The sequence below is a fragment of the Siphateles boraxobius genome, unplaced genomic scaffold (genome assembly GCF_051911475.1).
Source record: "Siphateles boraxobius isolate OS27281-9 unplaced genomic scaffold, OSU_SipBor_1 31, whole genome shotgun sequence".
NCBI classification, from domain to species: Eukaryota; Metazoa; Chordata; class Actinopteri; order Cypriniformes; family Leuciscidae; genus Siphateles; species Siphateles boraxobius.
The window spans coordinates 1,800,617-1,819,621 of NW_027508931.1; the positions used below are offsets into that span (position 1 = coordinate 1,800,617).

The 19,005-nt window shown below is 38.3% G+C and overlaps 1 protein-coding gene across 4 annotated transcripts; it reads left to right on the plus strand.

Moving 5' to 3' along the window:
- The first annotated feature begins 227 nt into the window (after window positions 1-227).
- kif23 (kinesin family member 23) lies at window positions 228-17,171 on the plus strand. 4 transcript variants are annotated; one of them, XM_077248908.1, is made up of 23 exons: window positions 228-346; window positions 845-911; window positions 991-1,119; window positions 2,488-2,593; window positions 2,890-3,026; window positions 3,132-3,244; window positions 3,332-3,499; window positions 5,734-5,846; window positions 5,938-6,059; window positions 9,125-9,227; window positions 9,319-9,398; window positions 9,483-9,602; window positions 9,691-9,850; window positions 13,379-13,540; window positions 13,622-13,788; window positions 13,995-14,168; window positions 14,269-14,451; window positions 14,677-14,976; window positions 15,484-15,717; window positions 15,798-15,886; window positions 15,973-16,051; window positions 16,483-16,553; window positions 16,652-17,171. In XM_077248908.1, exons 1-23 carry the CDS (start codon window positions 333-335, stop codon window positions 16,665-16,667), a joined length of 2,907 nt encoding a protein of 968 aa, XP_077105023.1. In that variant the 5' UTR covers window positions 228-332; the 3' UTR covers window positions 16,668-17,171. The 4 variants fall into 4 exon arrangements, with proteins under 4 accessions (XP_077105023.1, XP_077105020.1, XP_077105021.1 ...); XM_077248905.1 differs by having other exon boundaries at window positions 236-346; window positions 15,976-16,051; XM_077248906.1 differs by lacking the exon at window positions 14,677-14,976 and having other exon boundaries at window positions 236-346.
- Window positions 17,172-19,005: the final 1,834 nt, after the last annotated feature.

A 19,005-nucleotide genomic window follows, 5' to 3' on the forward strand; every position in this document is an offset into this window, starting at 1 on the left:
AAAAAAGTTTTCACATTTGCTGTTTACCATCACAATTTAACATCCACACAATACACTAATACAAATACATAAATAAAACAACCTTTCAAATAACTTTTGACTTTAAAACTAATACCCTATTTCCCCCCTTGTTTAGATTCTGGATAAAACCGGATATTGTCAACAGGAGAGCTTTGTGTCTTTAAGGTGGGACATCCGCTCTTCTGAGGCGCGTCTGAGCTCGCTGATTGGTCACATTTGAAAATCAGTTTCTGACGCAGGAGAGGGAACGTTTGAACTTCGAATGTCGAACAAGGCAACGGCGTCGCGGAATTGAACTAAAACACATCAACATGATTAGGCAAGCGTAAGTATATTGTACATATTTTTTACTTTAGTTATTAAACTGATAACGAATTATTAAAGTTCCGTTTATTAACAAATAACTGAGATTATGGTCTCACAAGAAAGACGTTAGGTCAGTTTTGGCAGGCAAGTTAACTAGTGTAAGTTAACGTTAACTCGCTCATGGATCGTTGAGTTTATTTAGCTAACGTTATTACCACTGTTTTTACTTTGGATCAGTTCACAATCCCGCGTTATTTATCATGCTTTCTATTTATTTTAGTAACGTTAGGTTGACTATTTGTTTACCACATTATTACCAACGTGTACGCTAACGTTAACCAACTAATGTTAGCTTCTAAGTGTTTTACGTTAAAATCAGTAGCTAATTACGTTAACGTCTGCTGATTCAATTCGCTTATAACCGGTTAGGACTCTTTCAACCAAAGGCAGATTCATTTTGCTTGAACTAAAGTTATTTGCTGACTGAATAACGCCTGAATTTTTGCTTTTGTAACAGGAAGGGCAAGACCCCCCGCCGCCATCCTCCAAAAAAGACTTCCAACAACCAGAAGGACCCTGTTGGAGTATGTTGTAACTTGTTGCTCACATTAAGATGATCAAAATCACGATAAACGTATTAATCTGCGATGTGTGTGTTGGCAGGTGTATTGTCGCGTGCGCCCACTGGGTGCAGATGATGATGAATGCTGTATTGAGGTTATAAGCAACACCACCATTCAGTTACATGCCCCTGATGGGCTCAAAGCCAATAGGAATGGTGAATTCAAAGAGGTGAGTGCACTCAAGAATTATTTAAAAAATGTATCTGATCTTTTTGTGAATTAGGATTAGTTCATCCTTACTCCCCTCCGTCTCTAATACTGTATGACTTTTTCTTCTGTGCAACATTTTATGTTGTCTTGCAAGAGTTTGCTGCAGCGTGGGTTGTGTTGGTTTAGAAGCGTGGGTAAACTCTTTGTACTCGTTGTCATGTTGGGATTTTAGGTGCTTGATTAAATTACTTGTTAAATGCGCTACCTTTTAATTTCGCCTCTGGACAATTTCGCTGAGCACAATTTGCAGTCCGCCTTTGTTTTGTCGTCTTCATTCACTTTGAAATAGTTCCACACGGCTGACATGTCTCGTCTCACCTTGCCTTCTCCCCGCTCTGAGCTGCAGCCGGGGCCTGGGGGCGGGCACTCGGCGCCTGTGATTAACCCCTTACACGCCGCTCAAACATAGACATTTCTCAGACCGTGGTATCGGTCCCCGGTATCGGGGGACTTTTAACGAGTACTTTAGAAAATGTGGTATCGAGCCCGATACCATTTATCGATACCGGTGCATCCCTATAAAGAGTAACAGATGATCGGTTCACGTGCCGCTTGAACTGAGACCTGCCAGCGTTTTTTCACGTCCCATTTACAAGCGCCAAAACGGTGTTTATTGTTTGAATTTCGTAATAAAATTGACAGAATCTGAGAACTGTCTATAGTAACCTGCTCTGTCTTGTCTGTCGGTGTCAGTGTCCTCTTTGCTTCGCGATTTTTCTCTGCGTGAGAAAATGGATGTGTGGCGTGAGAGCGTGTAAAAAGTGACAAAATTGGGTCTCTCACAGTGAACTCGTGAGAGTTGGGAGCCCTGCAGATTCAGCTTGTAAATGTTTTCAGGCGGGTGTGCTTCTGCTGCCGCGGTCTTGCCCATTTGCCATGTTGTTTGTGTATCTCTATCATGGCTAGCGCTGAGCTCGGTCGGAACTGTGGAAGCCCAGATGGCAGCGTCGACGGTTGGTAAAGAGAAAAACGGTTTTCATTCAAAAAAAATCGGCGTAAACTACACATTCGAGTTAATCGATAAAATCGATTTATCGCCCAGCCCTAATGCATGTAATGATTACAATTTTCTATAAAATAAAATTGAGAGTACTAGGTTTGTCAAGCTTGAAAAATGACAGTAAAAGCACCATAAATGTGGTCCGTACAACTTGTGTGCTTTTTCCAAGTCTTTTGAGTCTGAATTTTTCAATGAACTGCTTTCTCTCATTTGCAAAACTTTGTTGTATCATTTTGTTGCATGGAACAGAAAACTATTCTTTTGAAGCTTATGGCACTAGCCAGGCTTTTTTGGACTACTGAAGTTAACTAATAATTTCTGTTTCAGACACAATATTCCTTCAAAAAAGTGTTTGGAATTAAAACAACACAGAGGGAATTATTTGAAGATGTTGCTAAACCTCTGGTGGAAGACCTTATTCACTGTAAAAATGGTAAATATACTCTTCTGGACACATTTTGTTATTTAAAAACACTATGGCTTGGTTTCACAGACAGGGCTTAGATTAAGCCTAATTAGGGCATTTAAGTAGCTTTCATAAACGTGCCTTAGAATTTTTTTTTACTGGTGTGCATCTTGAGACAAAACAATGTCACTGTCTCTTTTTTTAAGAGATGCCAGTGCAAGTTGCTTTCAGTTAAAATGGCTCAAACATGCCTTTTAGTCTGGAACTAGGCTTAAGCTTGGTCTGTGGTAAGACTGACAGCAGTTTTCTTCTTTTTAAACTAGGCCTGTTGTTCACCTACGGTGTCACCGGCAGTGGTAAAACTCACACAATGACTGGCTCACCTGGTCAAGGTGGGCTGCTTCCACGTTCACTTGACATGATCTTCAACAGCATTGGCCCCTACCAGGCCAAGAGATATGTGAGCGAATTCATCAATTTACTTTACTTTTATTCTTGCATAACAGAATAAAAGAGAATTAGTAAATTTTCCGTCTTTGAGCTATCTTGATCTTTCCCTCATTAGGTTTTCAAGCCTGATGATAAAAATGGCATGGAGGTGCAGAATCAGGTAGATGCACTCTTGGACCGACAGAAGCGAGACAGTCAGTCAACTGTACCGAAGACCCCAACTACAAGGTTATTTCCATTTGAAATCAGTTACAAAAGAACATAATCTGATTTAAACGAAGAACGGTACATTTATCTGCTGTTTTTGTTTTGTAGGCGAATTGACCCTGAGTTTGCTGACATGATCAGCCCAGAGGATGCTTGTAGGGCAGATGGGGTGGATGAGGACAGCAGTTATAGTGTCTTTGTGTCTTACATTGAGATTTACAACAACTACATCTATGATCTCTTGGAGGAGACTCCTTTTGACCCAATAAAGCCCAAGTAAGCTTGCTAAGTTTGATATTTAGTGGTAAATTGAATAAGAAATGATAAAATCACTAATTTCACTGTCTTCGTGCGGTGTATTTATGTCCTCTGTATACTTTAAAAAACACGTAGCCTATTTTATGCAGTACGGTTCAAAAGTTTGGAATCCAGTTTTTTAATATTGGTATATTTAATAGTAAATGAATACATGTATTTAGCATGGATGCATTAATGATAAAAAAAATGACAGTACATAAAAAACCCCTGCAAAAAAACAGGCACATCTGCTTCATGATAATTAAAGCTATTTTTGTGGGTAAACGTGTCGTCCTCACCTTGTGGCTTGGAATCCAATATACATTTTTAGATGCTGGTCGGATGTCCAGATATCAGATATGTATCTGATTTAAAACCACATTTGGAAGAGGCTCAGATCGAATGTGAAAATAGTTAAGATTTTTGTTTACATGTGTGCAACAAATTCCGACTTGTCAGATGCCAGTAAAAAATATAAAAAATTTGTGCCAGTGTAAAAGCTTTTGTCTTTGAAACTGCGCTTCATTGCAGCATGGCTGTATATTTGTAGAGGTCGACCGATTCATCGGTTTTGCCGATATATCGGTACTTATAGTTGATTGGTGGAACTATCGTTATCGGCAAAAATCCACACCGATAGTTTTCCTGGGTTGCTTCCGTTGCCGTACATTACACAGTACGAGAGCGTTGAAGACATAGACATCATATAGATAGACGCCCTATCGACCGCTACTGCCTATTGGCGCGGGCGAGCCGTGGGGCCGCCATCTTAAACCGGTCACCTGCTCCACTCAGTGTAATCTGTTTGGCAGGTGCAATGAGCTGCCAGCGCATTTAATTAATCATATCTCACTGAATACCGAACTGATTTTCATGCGTTTTTTTTTTGCTGCAAAGGTCATACACGTAGCTATGATACAGGACACATTGAATATTTTGTTCACAAAATACAACCAATAGTACGGTAATGTTAAATCTTACTTGTGAAAAGTAATCCCCGAGTGATGGTCTGCCGATTTCAAGCAGGAATATGCTGCACAGTGCTCTAGCATCTACTGCTGCTATGCAACGCAAATAGGAGTATGACCGGTTTAAGATGGCGGCCGCATTTCTTGCGCCACAGCGGCTAATAGGGCATCGCTTCTCTATATATCTATGGTTGAAGAGACTGCTGGCATTATACAGAGCGAGAGCGGCCTCTAGAGGACAAATTAAAACTATCACTGGCTGAGTTTAACACGAGAGGCAGCACGGAGAGCGCTGACACTTCAGATGCACATTTAAAACACTGACAGCGAACCGGTATGAATAAAGAACACTAAAGAACATATTGTAATATCATTATAAAGTAATTAATTTGTTGACTAGATGCTGCATTAGCAGAGAAAGAACAGTATGTTTGCCGACTAGGCTGAGATGACTAGTAGTGGTTATCTCAAGCGGTTTAAACAATGTGACGCAAACCTGACCCAAATGTTTTGTCGCAATTGTTACCATCTATTTCCATTAGTTTATATCCAGCTGGTAACTTTTATGCATTCATTAGCCGGTGAAGTTGCATATTTAAAGTTAGTGACTTGATTGATTTCTCGACATTTATATGTTCATGTAGCCGACAGAAACAAACTGATTCGATTTCAGTTATTTTTTTATTTATCACTACATTACATATTATTTTGATTAGATGATGGAAGAAAATAAAATGAGAGACTATAATATAGGTCTACATTTATGTAATTGTATTGCTCTGGCCTTTGCAGTTATTTAAATATGGCCATCTTTAAGAATGAATCTTTGGATTTATATGAAATGGTAACAGTACAATAAGATTCCATTTTTAGCGTTAACTAAGGTTAATGTATTCATTGTTAGTTTAATTTCAATATTTAGTAATTTTAAATTGAGTTTTATTTTTAATTTGATCTATTACCTTAATGTACTATGAACTAACATGAATGATCAAGGCACAATTGTATTGCTCTATTAATAGATGCAATAAAAACGTATTGTATACTGTGTAATGCATATAGTTCATGAAAGCTAGCTAATACATCCTTGTTAACAAAATGTTACTTGCAAAGTGTTACCTATGAAATTTACATGTTTCTAGGTTTTAGCTAAAGAAATGCATATTAGACCTGTAATATGTTTTTAGTGTTTAAATTATTTACTCTGTGGTTACAGAAGTTATCTTATGCTTTTTCACATTTCAGACCGCCCCAATCCAAAATACTGCGTGAAGATCAAAATCACAACATGTATGTGGCTGGGTGCACAGAGGTTGAGGTCAAGTCAACAGAGGAAGCTTTTGAAGTCTTTTGGAGAGGTAAATTGCTGTAGATGTTAGCTTTTTTCAAATGGTTTGTTTGCGGTTAGCACGCAGAGCTATTGTATAAGAACTTCTGTTTTCTAAACAGGTCAGAAGAAGCGCAGGATTGCAAACACGCAATTGAACCGTGAGTCCAGTCGCTCTCATAGTGTGTTCATTGTTAAATTGGCACAAGCACCTCTGGATGCAGATGGAGACAATGTGCTTCAGGTTGGTTTGATTCTAATTTAATTCTTTATTTTTTTAATCCTTTTTGCAATAAACAATGGCTAGATACAAATTATTTTTAATATTACTGTTAACCGCTAGGTACCTAATGTTGTTGTTCAGATAAATGCCAAGTGAACCTTTTCTTTTTACCCCATTATAAATAAAGCGCATATATATTTTATTATTTTTAATAAACACATTTTTTATTGTTCCTGATGTTTATGCAGGTTTAATGAATGTGGTGTCTGTGGGTATTTTAACACCCCCTACTGATCAACTAATGTTCAGCAGTTTCACCTTCATTTTAAACACTAATTCTTTTGACACAACCCTCTGAGAACCTGATATTTGTGGGTAATTTCACATTGTCAAAGCTGAGACAATTAAGTTAAACAATTTAACAAGTTAAAATGTTAAAAGAATAGATCCCCCCCAAAAAACAACATTGGACATAGGACTTCCATCTTTAAATTGGACATTCCACCAAAACTCTGATGCTTCAAAAGCCTCATTAGTTCTTGCAGAATCTCAAACCAGAAAAGGTTTAAGAATTTTATAATATTAGTTATAATGTTAAAAATATTGTATAATTTTAATTGCGTTTTTTTTAGGGCTGTCAAAATTGCTCAAAAATGACATTCGAATATTCCCTCTAAAAAACACGCATATATTCGAACTATTTGAATATCTGGTTGTGCATTTTTTCAATGCCACGCATTGTTAATAACAGGACAAATTAATACAAAGAGACATAACTACTTCTATAGGTAGTTTATTTAAATTTAAACATATTTAACAACGTATTACACAAAAAAAAGTAAAGCTAATGGAAAAACCGCAGACCTCGCTGGCGCTTGCAATATCTAATCAGTAGGGGTGGGAATTGGCAACAATGTGACGATTCGATAGTATTGCGATATTTGGGCCACGATTCACTATTATTGCGATTCTCAATATATTGCGATACAGCATGTATTGTGATTCGATTCTGCGATATTGCGATTCACGTCCCCCATATTATTCAAAGGCATTACAAAAAATGAGGAAAATAAGACCGCTCACCTCACTTTAAATGTCACATTTAATTCTGTAAACATTATCTTCTACACATTAACTGAAGTGCAAAAACTGAAAAACTTGTTCTTGAACATTCGGGACACATTGCAACACTGGTTTCATCACTTGCCCACCGCGGCACCGCAACAAAAACAAAAAAAAAGTTTAAAGCGTTAAAAATGTTTAACGCAATTACGCAGTATCCGTTAAATCCTGCCTGTATTACACACACACACACACACACGACCCACAGAAAAGACGCGCGTCAGTATCAAGTTCTCTTTCGGGCTTGAACAAACCATAACACACACAAATTATGCCAAAATGTCAGTTTTGTCGAGTGTTCTCATAAGAGCAATCTTGAATTATTTAAATAAACGTAGAGATTTGTGAGAAAATGGGACGCGTGTCAGATCGCGTCTCTGTCCCAAATTGCACTGCACTAACGAATGTACAGCTTATGTACGCTCAACCCATGTCACTCACTCGTTTTCATTCACTCCTTTAAGTGAACAGTATTAGTGGACTAACGTTAACTTAGGGAATAGGCATAACTTAGTGAATGAGGGTTTAGAGGGCGATTTCAACCCATGTTCTCAAGCAGTGAAAAATAGAGGACAATGACAACGCGCTGACAGACAAGACCGAGCAGGTAATATTTAATATGAAACAAACAAAACTCACTGAGCTCCCAGCACATAACTTAAAATTATTTAAATGCAATAGAGTAACATAAAGCAGACATAATAGAGTAACATAAACCTGAGAATAATCATAAAACCGAAATTTACCCACACTTTCGATTTGAAAGATGCGGAGCGTCGTGTACAACCGTAATACTGAAGCCATTTTCATTTGAATTTGCTGTCGAATGTACGACAACAAAGCACCGCAACAAGCGCCACCTTGTGGATGTAATACGCAAATGTAAATGATCAGAGTAAACTCTGAGAAAACCGGAAATTAAAACAGATAATTTTATAATTAAATATTGCAATACTCTGCGCTACTGTATCGATATAATTGCGTGTGCAAAATATCGCGATACTGAACAGAATCGATTTTTCCCCCACCACTACTAATCAGTAATTACAGTACACTAATGTTTCTGTTTAACGTTGAATAAAATGAGGCACACAATTCCGAGAAATGTGGCAACAAACTTTTACCCTGAGGTTCATAAAAAATAAAGTGCTATTACAAACGAAAAAGGCTACTTACATTATTGGTGCTTGTATTAAAAAGGAAGGAAAAAAAACCTTACATGGCTTGCATACAACTATCTCGTGGCTCAACAATTTTACCATCCACCGACCAAAATATGAAGTACTTCCAGACATAGCTTTTTAGATTTTGGGGGGTTAAAATCACTTTCTCTGCTGTGGTCAAGTTAGGCTCTGCACTTTCTGCCATCTTCCATGCAAGTCAACTTTCAGCAGTGACGCTGTGCCAGTGCGACACAGCTGTGACCTGTTCCTGATCCCTCAGGCAGCGTGTGCCTCCGCTACTGCGTTTTTTCCCCCCACATTCGAATATTAATTTTCACCTTTGAATTTCTGTTTTTTAAAACTATTCGAATATATATATATATTTAATGTATTGTATGTGTATATATGTATGTTGTGTTTCCGTGATGTAGAAAACTGATTTCTGTTCCAACAGTTTCTGTTTACCATTTGATGTGCTGTGCGTTAAAGTTTATGTCTGACTAAAAGCCTAAATTAAATATTTTCTAAATATAGAGATTCTCTTTGCGGAAGACTTAGAAGTTTTTAACTTTTTGAAGCGTCAAAGCTTTGGTTTGGATGGGAACGTCTCGAGGTTTGTTAAAATCTTCAAGGAAATAAATCTTATGAGTTTTGAGTGACATGAGAATGAGTAATTGAGACTTTTTTTCAAATGTGACGTTTTGGCCCTACACGTGGAGATGCAGAAGTTAGGTTCTGAATTGTGATAGTGGTACCACAGACCTAATACTTGATTTTAATTTATGATCTTCCCTTTTTTAGGATAAGAATCAGGTGAACGTGAGCCAGTTATGTCTGGTGGATCTGGCTGGCAGTGAACGCACTAGCAGAACCCGAGCAGAGGGCAGTCGTCTCCGTGAAGCAGGTCCGCCAATGGCCCAAAGAACTAAAGATTGACTTTAGGATTTCAGGGGTGTGTTTTATATGAAGACCATATGTTTTTTCCCCTCTCACAGGCAACATAAATCAATCTTTAATGACTCTGCGCACGTGTATTGAGGTTCTGAGGGAGAACCAGATGTGTGGCACGAACAAGGTATGTGGAAGATTTTAACTGACCATTTGATTTAAAACTTTCTAAATTCAGCAACATCAAGGCACTCTTGACTTCTGTCCTCAGATGGTTCCATACAGAGACTCTAAAGTGACCCATTTATTCAAAAACTACTTTGATGGTGAAGGCAAAGTGAGGATGGTTGTGTGTGTAAATCCAAAAGCTGATGATTATGAGGAGACATTGGTAAGCAATTTCAACAGATCAAAAGATGGATTGTTCCTCCTGATTTATACTACTTGTAGTGACATTTGGGTTTCTCATCTGTGTGCAGCTGGTGATGCGCTTTGCTGAGATGACTCAGGAAGTGGAAGTGGCCCGGCCTGTTGACAGGCCCATCTGTGGCTTCACTGCTGGTCGCCGACAGAAGAACCAAGCCTTCAAAGATGAGCTGACTCGCAGACTGGAGGAACGTGGTGGTCCTGTAGATGGAGGTATTTTTTGTGTGTGAACTTAGCACATTTGAGATGACGTTAACACGCGTTACGTTCCCACAAAATGTGTGTTTCTTTAACATTTAACAGAGACATTAGCCTAGAGCTGCACGATTATGACAAATCATAATTGCCGATTATTCTTTTTAAATTGTAATTGTGATAATCGTAATTAATAATCGCAATTTACATTGAACATATATAGGCATATTCAAGTCACCTTTATTTATATAGCGCTTTTTACAATACAGATTGTATCAAAGCAGTTTCACAGTGATAACATGAAAATAATATAACAAAGTTTGTTTCTAAAAGAAAATTGCGTCAACGTCCACCTTAAGGCAGATCAATAATATTATTGAATATTAAATGTCCCCAACTAAGCAAGCCAAAAGCCAAGGCAACAGTGGCAAGGAACCAAAACTCCATCAGGTGACAGAATGAAGAAAAAAACCTTGGGAGAAACTAGACTCAGTCGGAGGGCCAGTTCTCCTCTGGCCAACGAAGGAACAGTGCATGATTCATGATTTTGGCAGCATTACAAGTCAGATTGGATCGGAACATTTAGAATATTTATCCATTTCCATCTTTTGGAAGTCCAAGTAATCACGCCGGTGTTGAGACGAGTTGTTGAGGATCAGTGCCGTCCACCATAGAGGGTCCATATCGCCGGTGTTGAGTCGTCTCTTCACAGGCTTTGTGATTGGGGCAGCTCAAGTCTACGTGAGAGGCTGGATACAAACTGGAGCTGACGAACGCCGTTTTTCTCGGGACTCGCGTCCCGAGGTAACAGCAGAAAAGCAAAAAGGGAAAATAATTAGCGTAGCTGCTGTTCATAATGATTTCCATAACACGGGCGTAAATGATAAAAAACATGAAGACAGTGATTCTTGCGTCCCAGAGTCACCCCCCTCCGTCCCCCACTCAACTCAGCCCTGCTTACTGACCTCTACATCCCTCCTGCTGCTGAGACCTAACCACAATCTCTCCGCAACCCAACCATACGCGCCGACCCGTTTGACTAAGGCTGTCGAGCCCCACTGGTGCGTTAATATGCAGTTTCAGTGGCAACGGTTCCGTATGGCATACCACCTATCGCAAAACACAATATCTGCCCAAACAACCGGTCATTCACGCGATATACACAGGAACGTAATGACTGTAAATACTATGCAACCTATACAAATAACCTACAGACTCTTCAAGTTTTATAATATTAAATGCATTTGATCTGATTCAGCAGTGGTATAAAAGGTAAGCATTATGTAAATGCTTGGCTAAAGAGATGCGTCTTTAATCTAGTTTTAAACTGGGACAGCGAGTCTGAGCCTCGAACTATATCAGGAAGGCTATTCCAGAGTTTTGGAGCTAAATGTGAGAACGCCCTTCCTCTAGTGGACTTAGATATCCTAGGAATGACCAGAAGCCTCGAATTTAGTGATCTTAAAGAACGCGATGGATTGTAGGGCGATAGAAGGTCCATTAAATACACAGGAGCTAAACCATTTAGGGCTTTATAGGTCAGTAATAGTACTTTGTAATTGATACGGAACTTGATAGGTAACCAGTGTAGAGATGATAAAATTGGTGTTATATGATCATATTTTCTTGACCTAGTAAGAACTCTAGCAGCTGCATTTTGCACTAACTGTAGCTTGTTTATTGAGGATGCAGGACAGCCAGCTAATATAGCATTACAATAATCTAGTCTCGAGGTCATGAATGCATGAACTAACTTTTCTGCCTCAGAAACAGATAGCATGTTACGTAGCTTTGTAATGTTTCTAAGGTGGAAAAAGGCTGTTCTTGTAACATATGAAATATGATTTTCGAAAGACAAGTTGCGGTCTAGTATAACTCCCAGGTCTTTTCCTGAAGTTGATAAAGTAACAGGACATCCTTCTATATTAAAGTTGTATTGTAAGTGAGTTTGTGGGTAGTTTTTTGGACCAATAAGTAATACCTCCGTTTTATCTGAATTTAGTAGCAGGAAATTACGCGTCATCCAGCATTTTATATCTTTGAGACCCTGTCAAATTAGATAAGTTAGTGTTTTCATCTGGCCGTGATGAAATATATAATTGAGTGTCATCAGCATAACAGTGGAAATTAATTCCATGTTTTCTTATAATATTACCAAGTGGCAGCATATATATTGAGAATAGCAGAGGGCCTAACACCGATCCTTGCGGCACGCCATAGTCTACTGACGCTATCTTTGATTTTTCCCCATTTAAACAGACAAAATGGTAACGGTCCGATAAGTACGATCTAAACCAGCTTAATGCCTGTCCCTGAACACCAGTGTAGTTTTGTAGTCGATCCAGGCGTATTTTATGATCGATAGTGTCGAACGCAGCGCTAAGATCGAGTAGAATTAATATTGAAAAAATAAAGACGAGTTAATAATAAGAGGCTCTTCCACTACAGGTAACACTTCTTTCAGGAATTTAGTGGGTATTGGATCTAATAAACATGTTGTTGGTTTAGATGCAATGATAAGTTTATTTAGCTCTTCCTGTCCTATAGTTGTAAAGCGGTGTAGTTGTTCCAGAGGGGCCAAAGTTGAGGCTGAATCTTAAGACACCATAAAAGAGTGTACATTTACAATTGTGTTACGGATGCTTTCTATTTTCTCATTGAAGTAGTTCATAAAATCATTACTACTATACTGTAACAGAATATTTTGCTCTGGTGAATATTATAATACATGTTTACACAAATTAACACACACAAGTACTGCCCCCCTTTACTTAACATACACATAAATTGTAAGAATGACTCATAGTAAAGACTAGAAAAACATTAGAACTATGCTAAAGCAATTAAATAGCAGTCCCAAACTAGTTTTTGTTAATACAATGTTGATATGAGCCACCACAGTCATTTAATATAAAAAATAACACAAATTGAAAATAAAGTTGCATTTTTGGGTTATGGAGACGACAGTTACCATGGTGAATACACAATACTAACAAGAACTGTTAATGAAACGGCTCCTGGTGAATAGAATGAAAATCATACCTGCATGCAAATCCTTCTCAGCTAACACATGATTTATTGGTATTTTACTTTTATTTCTCGACTTAATAATTTACATTGTAACGACGTTGCTCGTAGTTTCTTTTGCACTTTATAGAGTGAAGCGATACACAGCGCGCGCCACCGCATTTGCGCGTGCAATTGAAGAGTGCGCGCTACGTGCACAGTATAACGGCTGACAGGACAGTAAAGTCCGTTTTTCTGAGGTGAAAGTCTTTTTATTTCAGCGTACACTTTCGTCACTGACTGGTATGTCATTGTGCTGGGTTTTCTGAAGTAGCCGTGATTCGCTTCTCATAACATAATTATGCTCTAAACACACACGCAGAGTGGATTTTCTTTTGTAATCGCGGCTTTGAACGATTACGTAATCGTGTCATCCGTAATCGTAATCGCAATTAGAAATTTGATTAATTGTGAAGCCCTACATTAGCCTGAATGTTACTGTTAATGTTACTAAAAAAAATGTGATGTTTGCTTTTACAGAGTTTCCAACAGTATTGAACCAGCTTCTTCAGTCCTTTCCTCCACTTCCTCCCTGTGAGGTTTCTGGCCCCAATGATGACGTCACTCTACCCAGACTCATCGAGGCCCTGGAGAAGAGACACAGGGTTCGACAGATGATGATAGAGGAGTACAATAAAACAGGTAAAATCATCATTCAGAGCCGTTTATATTGTCCTTCATGCGCAACCTTTTTTTATTTTTTATTTCTGGCCATTGTTTCAGCCGACATGCTGAAGTCTGTGCTTCAAGAGCAGGACGGCAACATTCTCTCCAAGGAGAACTTCATCCATGAGCAGCGTGGCAAGCTTGGAGAAAAGGATAAAATGATACAGAACCAGAAGAACGAGATTGATCGTCTGGAAAAGAAATCTAAGATGCTGGAGTACAAGGTATTTGCACCATCATTGAGTCAGGATAAAAAATGAAGTGCAATATTTTTCTAAAGGTTTGTTTTAAAGAACTTAATACTTAAGTGTACACAGTAGATTTAACTGACATGGTTGAAATAATTACTATTTGTTGCAACAAACCTTGACCTAACAAAAGTGTTGAATATGGCAGCTTTAATGCATCTGCAATGCTTTTCTGTGTGCAGATTGACATCCTGCAGAAAACAACCAACATCTATGAGGAGGACAAGCGATCTCTACAGCACGAGTTGGAGAGCAGAGAACAGAGGCTTCAAAGGGAAATGTCTGAAAAGAGACGCATGGAATCACGTATGCAGGGCATCGTCACTGACGCCAAGCTCAAGTGGGAGAAAGAATGTGTGAGTATCTTTCTGTAGATTATATATTTGAAATTAGTTTGATTTGGGAAAGACTCTAACTTCATTTGTTGGTGAATACACGGATGGTTGTTCTCTGCAGGAGAGGCGGGTTAATGCCAAGCAGCTGGAGATGCAGAATAAGCTGTGGGTGAAGGATGAGAAACTCAAACAACTCAAAGCCATTGTGACGGAAGGGAAGACTGAGAACCGGCAGCCACAGCGGCCCTCCAGAGAAAAGGACAAAGCGCCCCCCAAGAGATCCGCCTCCCCGTCACCCGTTCCTGTACGTTTAACTGACTTGCGTTTCTAGACCGCCTGAGCCTGAAAATTATGCCTAACCTCATCTTTGTCTATGCATGGTCTGCTGTGCAGTATGTGTGTATAATATCCCTGTTGCCCTGTACACCTTCACAGATTTCCCACCCCTTTTAATGCTGTAAATGTTGTTTTTAATGTACCGGTGTTTGTTGCATGCAAACCATGTGTGAACTAATCATGTCACTTTCAGTCTCCCTACAATGATTCGCAGTCATCCCTCTCCTCCTTGGAGCCTATATATAACTTCTCTCAGACGGTCAGGCCAGATCCTCACTTCCCCAGACCAGGCAGTGTGTCCGTGGCTTCCTGCATCTCTGAGTGGGAGCAGGGAGTCCCGCAGTCTCGCAGGCAGGGTAGCCAGTCGCCTCCAGACAGTAGGAAGAGAGCTCAGGGCCTTCCCGACAGTCTTAGCAGGAGAAGAGGCAGGTGCTGGGCCAGAGAGGTGCCTGTCCAGCCTGCAGATGTAGACCTAGAGGAAACAGATCACTGGGTCAGTGGAGTATCTTGCTGTAGTTGTAGGTAAAGCTTCAACGAGACACTAATATAGACATTGTAGCTTAATGTAGACCTTTTGATCTGTTTTTAAGCTTCTCCAAATATTACCCAGAAGATCTGAATGTAAAATTATAAGGTATTATGTGCTGCTTATTTTAACCATGTAATGCACTTTTAGATGAATAAATTTGAGTTTTCATCTTCTCAATGTCATTCGTTACTCATAATACTGTTTAGTTACTCTTCATAACAATTTATGAGAATAATCTGTCTAAAGTGTGAGGCTGAAATTGTAAACTTAAGATTTATTATCTGCAGACTGAAAAGCAGATTTTTTTTTTTCTTTGAAGATAAAGAGTTCCACTCTAATCTCCAGCTTTTTTCCCTTCCTAACAGCTTGGTACGTTTAGTTTGTGCTTAGAAATTCACTAACACACTAACGCTTCAGCATGCTTGTGGTCTGTTTTCTATTAGTCTTACTGTGTTTGTTTTAATTGAATAGACTGCGCCGCCGGTTCGGCCTCTACACAGACGCTCGCACTCCGCAGGTGGGGAGAGGTGGGTTGATCATAAACCCACCAGTAATGTGGACCTGGATACAGTTCTCCAGCCAAACATCCCCAATGCCATCAAAGTAAACGCTCCTAATGAGAAAGCTCTGTCCAAGTGTGACAAATATGTTTTGACGCACCAGGAGGTGGCCTCGGATGGGGAGATTCAGACCAAGCTAATCAAGGTAGCTTCCTTTTTCTGGTGGTCTTGCTCAGTCTGGTGTTGTAGGTCTGCTGAAATTTAAAATTATTTGCTCTTTATCAGGGTGAAGTGTTCAAAACTAGAGGTGGTGGACAGGCTGTTCAATTCACAGACATCGAAACGCTCAGGCAGGAAAACCCTGTTGTGGCCAGGTGATTGTTGCCAAGTTTGAATGCTTTGGTGGTCATATGTGCATAACTTTGTCTCTGTAAATACTCTATTTGTTTTGTTTAAGTAGTAGCCGTAAGAGGCGATCATCAGAGTCTGGCCCGGATGGTGGGCCTATGGAGGGAGACTGGACTGATGTGGAGACGAGGGTAAAGAAATATTCTGGTGTCAACTATACTAACACTTAAATGCCCACATTTAAAGGTCAATGATTACTTTTTGGTATTTAAAACCTTGAGGAATTTTTTCTAAATTAAATGTATTCCTGTGATGACAGCTGAATTCAGCATTATTACTCCAGTCTTCAGTGTCACATGATCCTTCAGAAATCATTATAATATGCTGTTCTGATGCACAAGAAACATTTCTTATCAATATTTTTAACGGTTCTGCTGCTTAATATTTTTGTGGAAATATATTAGTGTCTTTACTATTCAAAGAATCCAATGAAAGAAAAAAACGTTACATTCTGTCACTTTTTATCAATTTAATGCATCCTTTTTTTGAATGTGTGTGCATGCATATATTTCTATATTTTAAATGCTGAATAATCCTTATCTATCCATTGACTTTACTCTAGTGCTCTGTGGCTGTGGAGATGAGAGCTGGCTCAAACTTAGGACCTGGATACCAGCATCACGGATATACAAAGTAAGCTCAATATTTGTGTATCATTTCTTACTCTTAGTTTTTTTTGTCACAGGTAAAAAGTAACTTTAAAAACTGAGTAACCCCCTTTTGTTTTATAGACGCAGAAAGCCTTGAGACTGCTCTCGCATTGCCATCACAGCCGAAGCCTCTCCTCACTGTGTGCAATAGCAAATTCACTTTATAATATTTAAACTTTTTTTTTTTTTAATGCTTTTTATGTAAACATCTTTTTATAGAAGACTACACAGTTCACCAAAGCTGTTTTTGTACTGCTTTTTCAACCTGGGTGTTGCCATGTAAAATTCACATTTAGTCTAAGTGTGGGTCAGGGTGGTTTTTAAAATGAAACAAAAAAAAAAAGTGTTACAAATGTTTTGTTTTCTAACTGTCTCTTAAGCACATTAGCTATTTGCGTGTTTTTTATATATATATATATGTTAATGTATACTCTTGAAATTTGACAGTTAGGACAAACATTTGATGGTGTTTCTATAAGTCCTTTAGTAAGTCATTCTCATGACTTCACTAGGCAGCATCTTGGAAAAGTACTCCTTCCAGGTAGTTTCATTTGTATGATATTGCTGCAGACACAACTGTTAATAAACAGCACATGATATACTTATTTGATTTATAGTGATTAATTTTACACATTTGTCTTCCTTTTTCTTTTCATTTGTCATGCCATGAAAAGTAGTTGATATGATTCTATAAGAAATCAGTAGATGGCAGTAGTGTTTAAACTATTGAGGATAGCAGTATTAAATTCCTACTGTAAAGCTAATTTATTTTCATGTAGACAATTGATACTTTAAGATGAAGTATGAGAGTTGAAGAAAAGTGAAAAATCAAGGAAAATATCAGAATGCAGTGTTTTTATCAAGCTGTATTTATATTTTTCAGATTATGTAAGGTTATTTGAATGTAAAAATCCTAAAGAAATTAGCCTTAGCAATAGTGGTTTTTACGGTCTCTCTCCCTTTCTGGTCAAAGTTTGTAATTTCCGTTATATGATATTAAACAATATATAATTTGAGATGTAGATGCAATATTTAACTTTTCAGGGGGGAAAAGACATTTTACAGTCATGCATGTTTGACTAGTGACTGTTGTGTCACTACAAATTGACAAATTAGTGTTTTAAGAGCATTTTTGTTCACGTCATAGTTTTAAACCTATTTAAAAAGCCAACAAATTCTCTTTGACCTACAGGAACCCATGCTTAACACGTAAGGGCTTTGTATTATCTTGTTATAGTGATTATCACATTAAGAATATACGCATAAATTAATGCTAAATCTATCAGAATATCAATGGACAAATATTTAATTGAATGTCTGTGATGTTAGCTTGTTGTTCTGCTCAAAATATATTTTAGTTGGCTCTGCCTTAGTGAGCACAACATCCATGGCATGTAAATATACGTTTATGAAATCCAGGCTAAAAGAATTATGATTATCTAGTGAGATTATGAAATTGTATTTTCTTAACGCATCAAAACTGATTTGGCATTACTGAAATGCGTTAAAAGCCTCTATTCACACAGGCCGGAAGTAAATGTGGCAATGTCATGCCTCTTACTGAAATATGCATCGCTGTTTGTACATTAGTATGACAGAAGATAAAACCGGTTAAAAAGCTTAGCTGTCAAGCTTAGCACTTGATTTGACCACTTTCTCCCATTTTGGCACCAACAAAAAAAAAAAAAACAGTAGGCCTGTGCTATTTTTGTTGTTGGAATATTGGAGTTGAGCTCTTTGTGTTTGTATGGTGCCATGCTTCTGTTTTCAATTATTTAATACAGACTCAGTCTCACAAAGATTTTTGGATATAAAGACTTATTACCGTAATATAATCTGAAACTGTTCACACATCTCCCACTTATGGTACAAACACAAACATTTCTACACATCTTTATGAATGAGCCAAGACCATCAGCTGTTTTTCCTGAGTGTTCAACAGTTTACTTCATACACCAGGACAGACTGTTGAATTAAATTGCAGAAATTGCTGTATTTGTATCTATGTAAAATATAAATTACATTAGGTAGTAAATGGTTATTAAAAAGGGACATCAGTGTATTGGCTTATTTAGGGGTTTCCTTGAATCAAGCTTTCCTTTCCAAAATGTAAGACTACACAGTCATCTGGCATGTTTGTAATTGTATTTTTTGGTGGGTTACGGTTGTTTAAAATTAAGATGTTTGCAGGTGATTGAGTGTTTGCTGTTTGAGTGGAAGCAATTTTGTATCAGGACAAAAAAGTGCGCCTATGTTTACAGGTCAAGGAGGTCGGAGCGGTAGCAATTCTGCTCAAGTACCTGAAGTGGACCATGTCTAAAGAGTTTGGAGCCCAGACATTCCATTTCAAATGAGGCAAACTTCCTCCAAAATATTTTCCCAATATTTCAACTTCATTCCTGGATTTACCTTTTGATTAAAAAGATTGCTTACAA